This window comes from Nyctereutes procyonoides, unplaced genomic scaffold, assembly GCF_905146905.1.
Source record: "Nyctereutes procyonoides isolate TBG_1078 unplaced genomic scaffold, NYPRO_anot_genome, whole genome shotgun sequence".
Classification (NCBI taxonomy): Eukaryota; Metazoa; Chordata; class Mammalia; order Carnivora; family Canidae; genus Nyctereutes; species Nyctereutes procyonoides.
The window spans coordinates 14,898,615-14,916,701 of record NW_026575142.1 but is presented as its reverse complement, the minus strand read 5'-3'; the positions used below and the strand labels follow the sequence as shown (position 1 = coordinate 14,916,701).

Genomic DNA, 18,087 nt, shown 5'->3' with positions numbered 1-18,087 from the left:
TTATGTGTGTTTTAACCACTTGTTAAAGTTCATGGCGTGTTTGATTCTGCACATGATTTCCTTTTTCCTGAATTTTTACAAATTTTTTTTTGTTCATTTTGTCCGGAGGTTTATTGTCATCTTTGCTTGAAAGTTTATCTGAATAATGATTGCTTCCATTTTTAATTACTTGTTGCATATATTGATGGTTAGCTACGTTCTAGTAAAACCATTTGGTTTCCAGTAGCGCGTAGTTTATGACTTTGTACACCTATGGTTAAAAAAACATTTGTTTAATGCACTGAAAATTTTCTTTCCTAACCCTGTCCTCATTCCTTCTCTCTTATCCTAGAGATAACCATGGTTACCAGTTTCTTGTGTGTCCTTCCTGAGATAATCTATGCATTATCAATTGATGGTTTTTTAACAGTTGATCTAAAATACTCTGGGTAGAAGTTTTCAAGTATTAGAGATAAAATGCTATTGTAATTATCAAAGGATATTCTCATCTTAGGTCTTGGGTGAGCAGTGGTACTCTTTTTATATTTTTAAAAAGCTGCTTAGGTATAGATCCTAGCAGATAATATATGTTAGTATTAAATATAAAGAAATGTCAGTAGTCATGTTACTTTTTGGATTTACTAATTTACGTAAAGCAAGCCTCGTTCATACACCTCTGGCAAAAATGATGTTTTTCCTGTTGTATAATGAGGCAGTCCTACTCAATACATTTATTTAGGAATATATGGAGAATGACCTGTGCTTTTATGGTCTATTAGCATTTAAAATTTTTTCCTATTATTCCACTCCTAATAAGAACCCTCTCTGTGGGTTTGACTATTCAAACCATTTCCAACAAGACCTTCTGAAAACTTTTCCTTAGGATTTGGTGCTATGGAGAAATTTTTGGTTGAGTACAAGAGTGCAGTGGAGAAGAAGCTGGCGGAGTACAAATGTAACACCAACACAGCAATTGAACTAAAATTAGGTATGTATGCTATTTTTAAGTGGTATTCTGTACTGTGTGTTCATATATAATCTTTTTTTAAAATTTGAGGTAGAATTTTATGTAAGAGCAGTTCATGTAAATGTGTAGTTTTCTGCATGTATTGAACACATTCAGATTTTATTCAGTCCATTATGTCATGGAGTGGGTAGATGTTTAAGAGGTGGCAGAGTTTACATCTAGGAAGGACAGCGTGGCAAAAAATGATAAGCGTAGGCATTCTCAGGCTTTTGAAGCTATTTACCTTTCATTTTTGCTTATAAAAATAGTAGGCAGTTGTGTTGGTGAGAATGTGAAAAACAATGTTGCTGATCGGAATGTAAAATGATGCAAATACTTTGGAAAACAGGTTGGCAGGTTCTTAAAAATTTAAATGCATTATATGATCCAACAGTTCTACTCCTAGGTATCTTCTCAAGAAAAATGAAAACATATGTCCATACAGAAACTAGGACATGAATATTCATAGCAGCATTATTTATAGTAGCCCCCAAATGGAAACAACTCAGATCTCCATCAACTGGTAATAGAATAAACAAAGTATGATATATCTATACGATGGAATAGATGGAATACTACTTGACAATAAAAAGGAGGACTGAAGATCTGATACATGCTACAATACGGATGAACTTAAAAATACTCTTAAGTGAAATCATATAGAACCCCCCGCCCCATACAGTGTGATTCTGTTTTTATGAAATGTTTGGAAAAAGCACATCCAGAGAATGGTAGTTGGTAGTTGGTAGAATGGTAGTTGCCTGGGGCTGACTCTGAGAACAGAGAATAACTGCACATGGGCATAAGATTTCTTTTGGGGACAATGGCAGTGGGTTTTTTTTTTTCTTAATAGTAACATTCTTTTTTTTTTTTTTTAAGATTTTATTTATTCATGATAGAGAGAGAGAGAGAGGCAGAGACACAGGCAGAGAGAGAAGCAGGCTCCACGCAGGGAGCCTGATGTGGGACTCAATCCCGGGTCTCCAGGGTTATGCCCTGGCCTGAAGGTGGCGCTAAGCTGCTGAGCCACCCAGGCTGCCTCATGGCAGTGTTTTAAAATTAGATTTTGGCCGTGGTCACACAATTCTAAATTTACTGAAAATTACTAAATTATATGCTTAAAACAAGTTTTGTGGTATGTAAACTATACCTCAGGTAAAGCTTTTTTTAGAAAAAGATTTTACTTATTTACTTGAAAGAGGGAGAGCAAAAGCTGTGGAGAGAGGGGGAGGGAGAAGCTGACTCCCCGATGATCAGGGAGCTCAATGTGGGACTCGATCTGAGGATCCCAGGATCATAACCTAAGCCACAGATAGACTCTTAACTGACTGAACCACCCAGGCACCCCTTAATAAAACTATTTAAAAAAATAATTGCCTGTTCATGAATTCTGGTCCCATGGCATTCCATGGCTAAGTTTCCTTATCTTATAATAAAGTTAATAGTATTTTTATAGTGGTTGTAAAGATTAAATGTGTGATTAAGTACAAGTAAAGTGCAGGAACAGGTTGACTTTTAGAACTTTTTTAAAGATTTATTCATGAGAGATTTATTTCACTTAGCAAATATTTCATGTTGTGGCATATATCAGGACTTCATTCCTATTCGTGGCTGAATAATCCATTGTGTTTTTATACTACATTTTGTTTATTCATCTGTTGATGGACTTTGGGATCTTTTCTGCCTTTTGGATTTTGTAAGTAATGCTACTATGGACATCAGTATATGAGTATCTGAGTTCCTGTTTTCAATTATTTTAGTATATAGCTAGGAATAGAATTACTGAGTGTAAATTCTGTGTTTAACTTTGAGGAACTGCCAAATTATTTTACGTAGTATCTGCAGTTTTATAGTCCCACTAACAATGTACGAGGTTCCAGTTTCACCATATCATTGTCATCATTGTCAGTGCTTGTTATTTTCTGTTTTTTTTATTATAGCCATCCTAGTAGACGTAAAATGATATCTTATTGTGATTTTGATTTGCATTGCCCTAATGACTAATGATCTTGAGCATCTTTTCATGTGCATATTGGCCATTTGTATATCTTCTTTGTAGAAGTATCTATTCAAATCCTTTGCCTATTTTTTAATTGGATTATCTTTTTGGTTTTTTTTTAATGTATTTTAAAACTTGGTAATTTTCTAGATTCTCTTACTTTGTGGAAAGTGGCTTCAGCTGAGTGTTTTTCAGGCCTACAACCATATTATCTGGATCATTTTCATAAATTCATTTTGTTTTTAATAGGTACGTTCTTTGCATGTGCTCTCTCTCTTTTTTTTTAAAGATTTTATTTATTTATTCATGAGAGACACACATAGAGAGAGGCAGAGACACAGGCAGAGGGAGAAGCAGGCTCCATGCAGGGAGCCCAATGTGGGACTTGATTCCAGGACTCCAGGATCATGCCCTGAGGTGAAGGCAGACACTCAACCTCTGAGCCACCCAGGTGTCCTCTCTCTCTTTTTTTTTTTTTATGATTTTATTTATTTATTCATGAGATACACAGAGAGAGAGAAAGAGGCGGAGAAGCAGTCTCCATGCAGGGAGCCTGATGTGGGACTCGATCCAGGGTCTCCAGGATCAGGCCCTGGGCTGAAGGCGGTGCTAAACTGCTGAGCCACTTGGGCTACCCTCCTTCTCTTTTTTTAAAGTAGGCTTCACACCCAGCATGGAGCCCAACATGGGCTTAAACTCAAAACCCTGAGATTAAGACTGGAGCTGAGATCAGGACTTGGACACTCAACCGACTGAGCCACGAAGGCGCCCCCCCATTCTCTTTCAAACTGCATTGGCTAACACTTTCAGAACAGTGTTAAAAAATGAGGGCAGCTGGGGTGGCTCAGGGTTTAGCGCCTGTCTTTGGCCCGGGGCGTGATCCTGGAGTCACCAGATCGAGTCCCACATCGGGCTCCCTGCATGGAGCCTGCTTCTCCCTCTGCCTGTGTCTCTGCCTTGCTCTCTCTCTGTGTCTTTCATGAATAAATAAATAAAATCTTAAAAAAAAAATGATTACGGTCATCCCTGTTCCTTAATTTAATGAGAATGGTTCTAGTATTTCTCCACTAAACATGATCCTTGCTTACTACTTTGAAGAATAGTTTGTTTTGCAAAGAGTTTTTATTCAAACGTGCATATTAAAGTTTATCAAGTGCCATTTTGGTTTCAATGGAAATAATATACACAATGTTTATAATACACAATGTTTATAATACATAATATTTAATTAGCATGATAGATTTTATTATACCTTTATATATTGACCCACTCTTACTCTTGCATTTCTAAACTGAGTATCTTGAGATATTTTAACGAATTCATGAAGACTTGTATTTATTTTTGTTTTATTTATTTTTTTATTTTTTTCCAGGTTCATAATTTATTGTACAAATTGAGTATCACATGATGAGTTGACATTAGCTTCTCCGAGCATGGGAACTTAACAGATGAGGTCCAAGTTAAAGTCCATTTATGTTGCTTTCACAGCTGGTGTTTTTTTAGACCTTAATTTGAAGTATAAAATCATCAAAGCAATGCCTCCAATATGTGGCCAATACACAATTCATTCTACCTGTGAGTGTATGAGTTGAAATATTTTTTGATGCCAGTGAAATGGAATTGGGTATCAGTTTCTGGACCTGCCATGATTTCAATCTTGCAAAAGGTAGCAATTCCAGTGGTTGTGTCCTTCAACGTATGCAGCTAACCTGCCATGAAGACTTGTATTTAAATATTTTTATATTACCATTTATAGATGAGATTGATTTGTGTTTTTCTCCTTTGCGCTTACTTTGGTGGGGGGGGAGGTGGAAGGTCAACTTTTGTATTCTTTGTGACTATGTTTCTTGACCTTCCTACTTGACTAGGGCTTTAATGCCTCACCAGTTTGTTTGATTTACTTATTATTTATTTATCTATCTATCTATCTATCTATTTATTTATTTATTTTTAAAGATTTATTCATTCAGAGAGCGCGAGAGAGAGGCAGAGACACAGGCAGAGGGAGAAGCAGGCCCCACGCAGGAAGCCCGATGTGGGACTCGATCCCGGGTCTCCAGGATCACACCCCAGGCTGCAGGCGGCACCAAACCGCTGTGCCACCAGGGCTGCCCCCTCACCAGTTTTAAAAGCATTAGACTTATCTAATGGTAACGTCTTGAAAGAATTCACCTTAATCATGGAGAGACCTTCTTATACCATTTAATGTTGGGATGTTTTTCTGCCTTAATACAATTTAGATTTCATTCCAAGTTTTGTGGTTTGCATGATACATTTTTGACCCTTCCATTTACTTTTAACCTGTCTTCCCTTTTGGGTGTGTCTTTTGCAGAGCGCACATACTTGGATTTGATTATATACTTTTTTTACCTACCAATTTTATTTCCTTTATTATTTATTGCTTTTGTTATCTAATTTTTCTGTTCTTGTACTTTCTCACTCCTGTCTCTACCTATGTAACATGTGTTTTGTTTTCCCTGACCCCACACTCTCCACTGTACGGTTTAAATTCTCCTAAAAAGCCGTATAACCGGGCAGCTCGGGTGGCTCAGCAGTTTAGCACCGCCTTTAGCCCAGGGTGTAATTCTGGAGACCCGGGATCGAGTCCCACGTCAGGCTCCCTGCATGGAGCCTGCTTCTCCCTCTGCCTGTGTCTCTGTCTCTCTATTACTCTGTCTCATGAATGAATAAATAAAATCTTAAAAAAAAAAAAGCCGTATAACCTGTTTTAAAATACAGCATATTGTTTGTTCTGCTGAGAGACTCTTTATATTTTATATTTATTTCATTCACTGTTTGCCAAATACTTAACTTAGCTATACTTATGTGGCAGGAGGCATTTCTCTGGCGTTGGAGATACAGCAGTATGCAGATAGTAATTGTCTTCATGGAGCTTACATTCTGGTTATGAAAAACAGACAGAAATACATGAAAAATAGTGATTTGTGTTATAGAGAAAATACAGGGTGATTAGATCCTACTGCTAAAGTGACATTTGAGTGGATAATAAAAGAAATGAATTTGTGAGCACTGTAGATATCTCAAGGGGGAGTGTTAACACACGAAAGAATGGCAGGTGCAGAATGTACTGGATGTATTCAAGGAATATTAAGGAAGCCATTGTGACAGAAGGGTAGCTTGGGAGGATGAAATGTCTAGAAGCCAAATAATAAAAGTGTTTGAAGGAGGAGGAAGTAATCAACTATGTCAAATGTTGCTGGTAGTTCTTGTAACATAAGGACTCTGGGGATTTAGTGATTTGATGATTTTTCTTTTTTTTATTAAATATTTTATTTATTCATGAGAAACAGAGAGAGAGAGGCAGAGACACAGGCAGAGGGAGAAACAGGCTCCATGCAGGGAGCCCGATGTGGGACTTGATCCTGGAACTCCAGGAACATGCCATGGGCCAAAGGCAGGCAGGCCTTTTATCCTTAAACTATTTGAGAAGAAATTGCTGACTTGATGAACCATCACCACATACTCTTTGTGTATTTACTGTGAACAGAGCATTATTATCCATAGCCAGAATATAATCATCAAAATTAGAAAGCTAATATCAATACATTATCACCATTTAATTCTCAGCCTCTAAGTTGCCCCTAAGTTGCCCCACTTGTCCCCACATGCCCTTTAGAGCAAAGGGATCTCATTTGATTAGGATCACAGCTTACATTTGGTTGCCTGTTTCTTTTGGCCCCTTCAGACTGGAACAGTTGTCAGTCTCTTCTTGACTTTCATGACCTTGACACCTTTGAACTGATTGCAGACCAGTTACTTTGTAGAATGTCCCTTATTCTGGGTTTATCTGATGTTTGCTCAGAGTTATTTCAAGTTACAGATCTTTGGTAGGGGTATCACAGGAGTGATGTGCGGATCTCATAGCCCCTGTCAGTTTTTCCTCAAACTTCCAACTCTTTCACTTACTTAGTTCCTATTTTATTTAGTGGATTATAATCTGTTAGGTATCATTTATTTTGGTCTTTCCAGTGTACCTGATTTGGCCAGTAGGAGCCCAGTTCATACTGGCTTCTGTGTTTTTTTTTATATGTCCTCCTCCTTTATTTGATTACTTCATCTTTTGATTACTTTCTGGAACAGGACATTCCAGACCCATGTGTTATCTCTGCCACAGCTGTGGAATCAGTCGTCTTTCCAAGGAGCCCTGCTTTTATTTTTGTTTTTTGTTTTAAGAGGAAAATGGCATTTTGAAGCCAAGATCTGCTAGGTGAGCAGGTGAACTCACTGCTGTTAGTGTTCTAACATTAATGAGAGTGGGCCTTCTCAGTTGATAGAACTTTGTTCCCTCCCTTTCACAAAGATTCATTTATTTATTTTAGAAAGAGATAGCATGCACAGGTAAGTGGGAGGAACAGAGGGAGACGAAGAGGGACTCTCAAGCAGATGTAGTTGAGCTGAGCTCAGAGCCTGATACTGAGCTTGATCTCACAACCCTGAGATCACAACCTGAACCCAAACCAAGAGTCAAATTCTGACTGTGTCACCCCAGTGCCCCTGCTTCTTTCCTTTCAGTCCCTGCTCCCTGCAAGATGTTACTGTCCTGATTTTTTTCACCAAAATTAGTTTTGTCTGTTTTAGAACCTTATTTAAATGTAATTATGCATGCGTACACTATGACTGGTTTTGTTCATTCAGGATGTTTCAAGGTGCATCTTATTGCAGGTATCGGGTTCATTCCTATTTATTGCTGAATATTATTCTATTCTATTGTTGGATATATCACTATTCATCAGTTATTAGACATTTTGGTTTTTGGCTATTATAAATAAGTCTGCTAAGAATGTTCTTATACAAGTCTTTTTGTGGACATATGGTTTTATTTTGGATAAATTTGTAGCAGTGGATTTGCTAGAAATTTGCTAGGTCATAGGGTGGTTTTATGTTTAGCTTTATGAGATACTTGCCAGACTGATTTCCCAAGTACATTTATACTCACACCAACAATGTATTATAATTCTGGTTATTCCACATCCTCATGAATGTTTGGTGTTAGGTGTTTGTAAAATTCAATGAAATCAGTTTTGATTGAATTTTAAATTGAAGGGCTCAATGTTACTAAGATAACTCTCCCTACATTCTTTTTCTTTTTTTTTTTTTTTTTAGATTTTACTTATTTATTCATGATAGACACAGAGAGAGGCAGAGACGTAGGCAGAGGGAGAAGCAGGCTCCATGCAAGCAGCCCGATGTGGGACTTGATCCCGTATCTTGGGGATCATGCCCTGAGCCAAAGGCAGACAGACGTTCAACGGCTGACCCACCCAGGTGTCCCTCCCTACATTCATTACAGATTTAATGTAATCTCTTTTGTGTGTCTTAGTTTAATTTTGGTATCAGGGTTTTGCTAGCCTTATAAAATGAATAGGGAACTGTTTTCCATTTTCTAAAATGAGTTTGCAAAAAATTAATACTATTTCTTCTTTAAATGTTTGGTAAAATTTATCAGTGAAGCTTTGTGTGTCTAGTTTTCTTTGTTAGAAGGTTTTTAATTACAAATCTATTAGGTTGAATACTATTCTGATTTGGTGTTTCTTGTGTCAGTTTTGGTAATTTTTGTCTTTTAAGGAAATTGTCCATTTTATCTAACTTTTTTGTCAGAATGTTGGAAAATAATTTATATTCTGCAGTTTTATATAGGGTTCTATAAATGTCAATTGGCTTAATAGTGTTATTCAAGTCTTGTATATTTTTGCTGATTTTTAATTACTTATTCTGTCAGAACAGTTGAGAGGTCTGTTGAAATCTCCAACTATAATTGTGGATTTGTCTGTTTCTTCAGTTGTCAGCTTTTGCTTTATGTTTTTTTTTCTTTTTTTTTTTTAAAGTGAAGTATAGTTATGCTTCATATATTTTGAAGGCCTAGTATTAGGCTCATACAGATGTAGACAAATGTTCCTTTATCTCTGGTAATAAAGGGATATCTTTATCTCTGTCCAGCTTTTACTCTTCATCTTGCATTATATTGAAGACTACTTTTTCATATAGGAATATTGCAACAAGAGTTCTTAAGCATGGGAGAAATAACAGCATGTTTTTATGCTGATGCCTGTGATCTATCAGAGAAGGGACAAATGATACAGGAAAAGAATGGGGAGTATTTGTAGAGTGATATCTTTGAAAAATCTGGGAGAATATTCTTAAGAATATCAGTGGAGAGATTAGCCTTAGGTGGGACATGGAGAATTTCTCTCTGCCAGTTTAACAAAGGAAAGACATATTTATTCTATGGGAGTAGTGGCTACAGTAAATTGGAAGGTATAGAGTGCCAGTCTGTGCAGATTCTCTTGTGAATGCTTATTTCCTAAGTGAAACAAGAAGCGAAGTTACCAGGTGAGGATGCGATTCTAGAAGATGTTGGAGGGTTTGAGGAAATAGTCATCTTGTCAAGCAAGAGGAGTGAGTAGACTTGAGAACTATAGTATAATTGTCAGGTAGCACTAAAGGTCTACTTCAAGTTTAGTACTCATGAATGTAAAGTCAAGGTGAGCCATATGCAGATGCAAGGGTATAGCAAAAAGTGGGCATATAATCAGATTTATAACTAGAGTGGGGTTTTAGGCTGGCATAACAAAGATTGGAACAAAGGAGTTGAGGATGTTTATGAGGGAGTGATTTTCTACATGGAGAGGGAAGAAATTGAGGATACAAAGGAGGGGAGGGACAGCAAAAATTGTGTTCTAATCAATACATTGAAAGCCCTGGTGGAGGTTGAAGAATTGTTAGAATTAGGGTATCACAGAGAGTGAGCTGGGAAGAGGTAGTGGTAAGATTGTACAGTGTTTGACATGGAAATTTAAAGGGTATAATTATTGATAATGATTGGTAAGAGGTAGGGCATGTCATGGGAATAAGTTACAGTAAAAGATTCTTGGAGAAGGAATCAAGAAACTGAGAGACTGAGTTAGTAATTTTCATGAGTTTTTAAATCTCCAAGATTTAAGTCAGTAATGTTGGAAAGAGGGACAGTAAGCCAAAAACTATGTTCCTCAAAGAATGAGGGAAAGATTGGGCATTAGCATCAAAGCTGATTGTTCTTAACATATGAAGAGAAGGACCTTCATCTGAAACCAGGAGTAAGGAGTTAGAACAGTTCATCCCAGCAGTTATAAAGAAAAAGCAGCCACTACTTGAGAGGGCTGTAATAGAAGCAGTGTCTTGGGGGAGAGCCAGATTGTCTACAAACTATTAGGGTGAGAAGATATAGAAGATTCAAGGAAGAAGTTTGGGATATGGAGAATTTTGGTGATAATTGATTCATGAGTTTTATAGTAATCACAGGTAGTTGGATTGGAGTGGGAATTGGCATTAGATTAGTAGTTTTATGCTACTCTACAGGGATGAGAATCCAGGTAAAAAGGGGTAATCTAGGAATTGGACTAAAATTTGCTGGAATAAAGAATATGATGGAATTAATTATGATGGTTTCTAAGGTATATTGTAATGTTAAGACTAATGTTGCAGGCTGGTGGAGCTGATGGGAATGTTGTTAGGGACATACTGGGCCCTGCCTTCACTGCTGCATTTTAAAATAATATAATTACACTTATTTTGCAGTTTAACATTGGTAAGGAAAGTATATATTGGTCAAAACACTAAGATTTCAGTTGTTTAAAGGACACGAGTAAGGGGCGCCTGGGTGGCGCAGTTGGTTGAGCGTCTGACTCTGGCTCAGGTTGTGATTTCATGGTCCTAGGATTCAGCCCTACGAGGGGGGTTCCATACTCAGTGCAGAGTCCACTTGGGATTCTTTCTCCCTCTCCTTCTGCCCCTCCTACCCATGCACATATGCTCTCTCTAAAATAAACAGATAAATCTTTAAAAGAACACAGGAGTATGAATAAACTTATAGTCCAGAGCACAATTAGATATTATGGGAAATATGTAGCAGCATCTCTGAAGCTGCTTGAGAACTGGAATCCATTTATATCTGCATTATGAGCACCTGTCGATGGACTGTTCCTATGTTAAATGCTTAAGGTTTATTAAACTTTAAAACTAATGTGCCTTAGTGATTTCTTAATTATTGGGCTTTGGGCTATTAAGACATGGAGAATGTATCTTTTTTTTCTTCAAGTCTTTATTTAAATTCCAGTTAGTTAACATACAGTGTAGACTATATCTTTTATGCATTTTGTCCTTCCTGAAATTACTGAAGTGATCCTGATAACTAGGAAACATAGGAACTATAAATAGGAGTGGAAACAATAGGATTTATAGTCAAATAGAAGATTGATCTGTGTTGGTAATAAGGTGCCTTTAATATTCTAGGCCCTGATCTTCCATTTTTCTCCAAAAATTTGAGTGACAGATTTTCCTGAAAAGAAAAAATTTAGTGCTTATTTTAAATTATTATAGTTTTTTATATTGTATATTCCTCTGTTGGAATGCTAAATATTTTGCAGGAATTTTGGGAGTATAAGAATATAAGAAATAAAAATTACCCATTATTTCATCACTCAGAATAACTACAGTACTTATGTACTATAATTTGGGATATTTCCGTCTTTAGTTTTTTAAAAATTATATATTAATTTATGTTATAGCTTTCATAAAATTGAGGTAACAGTGTCATGTTCTGTTTACTTAAATGTATTGTCAACACTTTTCTGTCACCAGGTATTTCTCAATAGTATTATGTTTAATGTTTATATTAAAATTTCATTTATGTAATTTATTTACTCATTCTAAAATTGGTTGATTTTGGGGTTGGTCCCTTGCTCTCTTGCTTTACTGACATAACTGCATTGTAAAGACTTAAAAATATTTCATATTTGTGATATCCAGGAGAGTTCACACTTTGTACGTGTTCTCATGTATATATGTCAGATTGATTCAGCCATAAGCCCACCAGCCAACTTAGTCTTTTGCATTTTTCATCTAAAAAATGGAGGTAATAATAATAATACCTAACTTTCTAAAACACTTGTGGGGATTCAGTACAATGTTTATAAAATCCTTAGCAAATTGCCTGATACACTGTAAATGTTCAAGTGACAACTAATAGTATGGTTAATAACATTGTGTGACTGCTTCTTATGAATATGTCCTGTGTTGCATACCACATTGTTCATACAAAAACTTGTTCAGGAACGTTCGTAGGAGCATTATTCATAAAAACCCCAAAATGGAAACATCCCAAATGTCTATTAACTGATGACTGAATAAACAAAATATGGTATATCCATATAGCAGAGTATTATTCAGCCACAAAAAGGAATGAACTGGTGGTACATACTATAACATGGATGAACCTCTAGAACATATGAAGTGAAAAAAGCCAGACATGGTGCACCTGGATGGCTTGGTTAAGTGTCTCTTTTTTTTCTTTCTTTCTTTCTTTCTTTCTTTCTTTCTTTCTTTCTTTCTTTCTTTCTTTCTTTCTTTCTTTCTTTTTTTTTTTTTTTTTAAGATTTTATTTATTTATTCATGAGAGACCCAGAGAGGCAGAGACATAGGCAGAGGGAGAAGCAGACTTCCTACAGGGAGCCTGATGCAGGGCTGTATCCAGAATCACAGGATCACAACCTGAGCCAAAGGCACACACTCAACCACTGAGCCATCGAGGTGCCCCTAAGTGTCTGACTCTTGATCTAAGCTCAGGTCTTGAGCTCAGGGTCCTGAGTTCAAGCCCCATGGCTCTGTGTTGGCTGTATGCTGGGTGTGGAGCTACTTAAAAGAAAGAGAAAAAAGGGGAGAGGGAGGGAGGGAGGAAGAGAAAGGGAGCCAGACATAAAAGGCACATATTGTATGATTCCACTTATGCGAAATGTCTGGAATAGACAAATACAGAGACCTAGTGTCATTTCTTTTATAGTTATTACTACACTTGTGTAAGTATTGAGGCTTTTTTGTTCCTGTTTTGTTTTTGGTTTTTTTTTTTAAGTAAGCTCTGTACCTAATATGGGGCTTGAACTCATGACCCCCAGATTAAAAGTCATGTGCTCTCCCCACTGATCCAGCCAGGCACCCCTGAGGGTTTTTTCTTTAAATAAGAATAGAAAATTCATCTTTGTTTCTTTTCTCTTAGAAAGACTAACCTCCTAGCACTAATTGTTCGTTCCTTTTGTTTATGCTTAGGACTTTTTACCTTAAAGACCTTTTTTGAGGAGATAACTTTTAGTCTAATCTCTATAAAGTATAACTTTAGATATCTTCTCAGTGTGTAATCCCAGGAATTTGGAAACAACTTTTTTGGAATCTCGGTGTGGCTGAATGTAGTACAGTGAGCAGTTTTCATGTAATATAATGACTAAAAACTTCATTTATTCAATATTAAAAGAATCCTTTGTAAAGTGCATAGCATTGACTTTAAAAAGAGTTTCTCTTGGATTCTTTCACCCAAATCTAATCAGATCCAAACAATAAATATTAAACTATGTATTTGCCTTAAGCTATTTGATTTTTACTTCAACTAAAAGACTCAAAGCTTTGCTTTCTCTTTCTTTTAGTTTGTATTACCTGTTAACTAAATTTCATGCTGAAATAGTAAAATAGTTTAGATGACAGGTCTATTGGAAAAAGGCCAATCCAAATTATAGAAATAGTTATCATACCTATATTTTTGATATTTGTTACATTTCTTTTTCTGTGTCTCATCACTACCAAAAGTGCTGTATATTATATTAGAAGCAGTAGTTTGAAATTAATTTTTAATAATTTCTAGAGACTTCAAAACATTTTTAAAATTAGAGATGCAGTAGTGGAAATTTTTTTGGATTAAGAGTCTAGACATACTGAATTTTTAAAATTCTGTAATATTACAGACATGCAAAAAATATAGAGCAAACTAATGAATATCATGATCCCATCACTTAGTTTTTTCACGTCTTAACATTTTGCTTTATTTGCCCAGGGCTTTTTTTAAATTTCAGTTTTCATTATGAAAATTTGCAAACACAAAAGAAAAGTGGAAAGAATAGAACAATACTTACCTATATATCAAATACCTAAATTCAACAATTAACATTTTATCGTATTTGCTTTAATATGTACTTTTACTGAATTACTTGAAAGTAGATTTCCTTTTTTAAGATTTATTTATTTTAGAGAGAGAAAGAGCATGCATACACACACTCTGGGAGGAGGGCGAAAGAGAGAGAAAGTCCCAAGCAGGCTGTGTGCTGCGCTCGGAGCCCATCTCAGGGTTTGATTTTATGACCCTGAGATCACAACCCAAGCTGAAACCAAGAGTTGGATGCTTAACCTGCATCACCCAGACACCCCAAAGTAGATTTCTGAACATTATAACAGTCCTAATATATGAATATTCACATATATAAGCATAATTTCATTTTCACACCTATGAAAATTAATGGTAATTCTTTGCTATCTTGTAATTTTCTGGTTTCCCTGATTGTCCTTTAAAGTCTTCAGTTAAAAAAAAATAACATCTTCAGTAGTTTTTTGGAGGATCCCTGGGTGGCTCAGTGGTTTAGCGCCTGCCTTCAGCCCAGTCTGTGATCCTGGAGTCCCAGAATCGAGTCCTGCGTTGGGCTCCCTGCATGGAGCCTGCTTCTCCCTCTGCCTGTGTCTCTGCGCCTCTCTCTCTCTCTCTCTCTCTCTCATATAAATAAATAAATAAAATCTTTTTAAAAAAAGTCTTCAGTAGTATTTATTTGTTTATATTTATGATTTTATTTATTAATTCATGAGAGACTGAGGCGGAGACACAGGCAGAGGAAGGAGCAGGCTCCTCACAGGGAGCCCAGCCCGATGTGGGACTTGATCCCAGGACTCCAGGATCACGCCGTGAGCCAAAGGCAGATGCTAAACCGCTGAGCCACCCAGGGATGCCCCCCAAAAGTTATTTAAACCAGAAGTCAATCAGGGATCATGCATCATGTTTGGCTGTGATATTACTTTAATCTCTTTTAATCCAGAATAATCCTTCCCCCAAATGTGGAACTTCCCCCCATATCATTGATGTTATTGGAAGAGTAAAGTTTTTGTGTAGAATTAATAGACAAATCTAGATTTGTCTGTTTTCTTTTGGTAATATTTAACTTGTTACCCTGTCCTCTATACTTCTTGTAAACTGAAAGATTTAAAGCTGGATTAAATCTAGGATAAACATTTTTGGTAAAATGTTTCATAGATGATGCTGTATATGTTATATTGCAATGAACCAAGAGATGTACAATGTTGCTCTATCCTATAGTGAGTGATTTTAAGTTAGACTACTTGGAAAGGTGCTAACTGCCAGATTTCTACAGTGAAAGATATCTTCTGTAAATCATTAATGTCCTGGATGATATTTTGGCACTCTGTGAATGACCTGTTCTAGGAGGACAGTGTTAGAAATTTTTCATCTACAACTTTTCACTCTTCAATTTAAGGATTTTGGGGGGAGGAGAGTAAGGTTTTTTTCTGCGTAAGATAAATTATATTGGGAAAATGTCCAATAATGTCAGGACTCGCAATAAATGCAAATAAAAGAACAGGGTACTCATTTCCATCTTAAATTGGTAGAAATTAAAGTTGAGAGTACAGAATATTCTCAATATGGGGAGCAAAGGAGTTTAAGTAGCTGCTAGTGGGTATATAAATTGTTAAAATATTTTCAGAGGGCCCTTAAGGACTTCTACTCAGCGTTTCTACTTCCAGGAATTTATCCTGTATATACTTGTAAGAGCATTACTTTTTTTTTTTTTTTTGAGCATTACTTTTAATAGCAAAACTAACCCACCCCAAAACCTGGGAACAGCATGAATATCATCTTGCACTGATAAAGAATGGTTTAATGATAAAGGCCTCCTCAAAACTCAGATTACTCTTGTTCTCAGAATGTTTTCTGTGGTGGTCTTTTTTTTTTTTTTTTTTTTTGATGCTGTAGCTTTTCTTATTTCAGAGGGTATTTGTTTTTGTTTTCTTTTTGCATTGCATCTAAACATAAAGAAGAAAAAAACTAAATCATATGCCTGTGTCATTTTCTAATTCTTAGAATCAGTTGGGTTTTGACGCTGAAGCACTCCAAATGATATTCTACTTTTCATTGTTCATTTGTCTCATAGAATCCAGTGTAAATCAGATAATGGAAAAGTACATTTTAAGTAAAAAAAAAAAATGTTGGCTGTGTCCTAGTTATAGTGAAATTCTTGAAATGGAAATACCTGTCACCTTTAATATCTTTAATTTAGTATCTTTAATATGTCTATATTTTTTATTCTTTTAAACAGTTCGTTTTCCTGAAGATCTTGAGAATGACATTAGAACTTTCTTTCCTGAATATACCCATCAACTCTTTGGGGATGAGTAAGTAACTTTGCCAAATTAATGTCGCCAAAAAAAAAAAATAAGCAATTTTTTCTTTTAAGATCTAGAAATCAGACCATTTTCTTTGCTGTTTTTTTGTGTAATTTATTTTAAAATATATATTAAAATGGCATTTGTGACATTGAGACACCAATTTACTGTATAATACCTATCACAAAGTGCTATAGATGCATTATCTCATTTAATTTTCACAGCTGTCTTGCAATAGTATTATCGTTTATTACATTGCATATTGGTGGAATTGAATGGTTGCTTTTAAGGACATGTGAATGACCAAGGTTGAGGTTCAGGCAATCTGACTATGAAGCTCATAGACATAACTATTACTTTTTTCTTCTTGCTGCTTTGCTATACTGCTCTTAGTACAGGATATACTATACTCTCTGGAAGCTAGAAAGCTCAAGTTGTTCTGTGACAAATAAGTAATTAAGAGAAACTTATTTTTAAAAGCAATGTTAAAGATACATCTTGGGATATTCAGCACGATTCCTTAATTTTTTATAGCTTTATTACACTATTAGAATAATTGGTTACTATTTTTTTAAAACTTGATTTTGAAAAAAACTTCATATTTGCAGAAAGTTACAAAAATAGTGCTCTATGATGGGCACTTGATATAATGAGCACTGGCTGTTATATGCAGCTGATGAATCACTAAACTGTACCTCTGAAACTAATAATACACTATATGTTAATTGATTTAAAGGAAAAAAAAAGAATAGTACTTTGTATATCCTTTATTTAGATTAACTAGTTGTTGACATTTAGTTCTATTTGCTTTAATCATTCTCTCCTATATAAATATATTGGTATGTTGTTGAACCATTTGAAAGTAGTTTGCAGATATATCTTGATCTCTTACTTCTAAATTCTTTAGTATGTATTTCCTAAAAACAAGGACAGTAACCATAGAATTATCAAAATTCAGGAAATTTAACATTGCTATGGCACTCTTTTCTAAGATATAGTCCACATTTCAAATTTTGCCAATCGGTTTCCAGTAATTTCTTTTATAACAATAATCCTCCTTCTGGATACGATCTAGAGTCACAGTTTGCATTTAGTTGTCATATCTTTTTGGTGTCTTTTATTTTTTTTTAATTTTTATTTTATTTTTTTTTAATTTTTATTTTATTTTTAAAGATTTTATTTATTCACAAGAGACCGAGAGAGGCAGAGACAGAGGCAGAGGGAGGAGAAGCAGGCTTCATGCAGGGACTCAATCCCGGAACTCCAGAACCTTGCCCAGAGCGGAAGGCAGATGCTCAACCACTGAACCACCTAGGCGTCCCTTTTTGGTCTCTTTTAATTGTTTGAAACAGTTCCTCAGCCTTTCTTTGTTTTCATGACATGGGCATTTCTGTAGGATTTGGCTGGTTTTAAAAACCTTCATTTTGGATTAGTTTGTTTCTTCATGATTAAATGCAGAAAACAGGGATGCCTAGATGACTCAAGTGGTTTAGTGCCTGCCTTTAGCCCAGGGCGTGATCCTGGAGTTCCGGGATGGAGTCCCATATCGGGCTCCCTGCATGGAGCCTGCTTCTCCCTCTGCCTATGTCTCTGCCCCCCTCTTTCTCTCTCTGTGTCTCTCATGAATAAACAAATAAAATCTTTAACAAAAATTTAAAAATAAATTCAGAAAACATACTTTTTTTTTTTTGGTAGTATCACAACAAAAATTGTATGTTTTTCTTTGTCATAATCAGAAAGTCCATGATGTCAGTTTGTTCCATTGTTAACTTGGGTCACTTAGTTTAGAAGTGTCTGTCAGCATTCTCCACTGTAAGGTTTTTTCCTTTATTATGTAATT

General features: G+C 35.8%; 2 protein-coding genes and 1 pseudogene across 2 annotated transcripts in view; 1 reads left to right on the top strand and 2 right to left on the bottom strand.

The window, feature by feature from the left end:
* SLC25A12 (solute carrier family 25 member 12) overlaps positions 1–18,087 on the bottom strand; it is a 195,311-nt gene that overhangs the window by 122,173 nt on the left and 55,051 nt on the right. The window lies entirely within an intron of this gene.
* The window catches only part of HAT1 (histone acetyltransferase 1), a 61,438-nt gene that overhangs the window by 1,418 nt on the left and 41,933 nt on the right, over positions 1–18,087 (top strand). The window contains exons 2-3 of the mRNA XM_055307974.1: positions 863–967; positions 16,181–16,256. Coding sequence (XP_055163949.1) covers positions 863–967; positions 16,181–16,256 — 181 coding nt within the window. The remainder of the gene's footprint in view (positions 1–862; positions 968–16,180; positions 16,257–18,087) is intronic.
* Positions 4,378–4,631, bottom strand: LOC129498573 (ATP synthase membrane subunit K, mitochondrial-like; annotated as a pseudogene).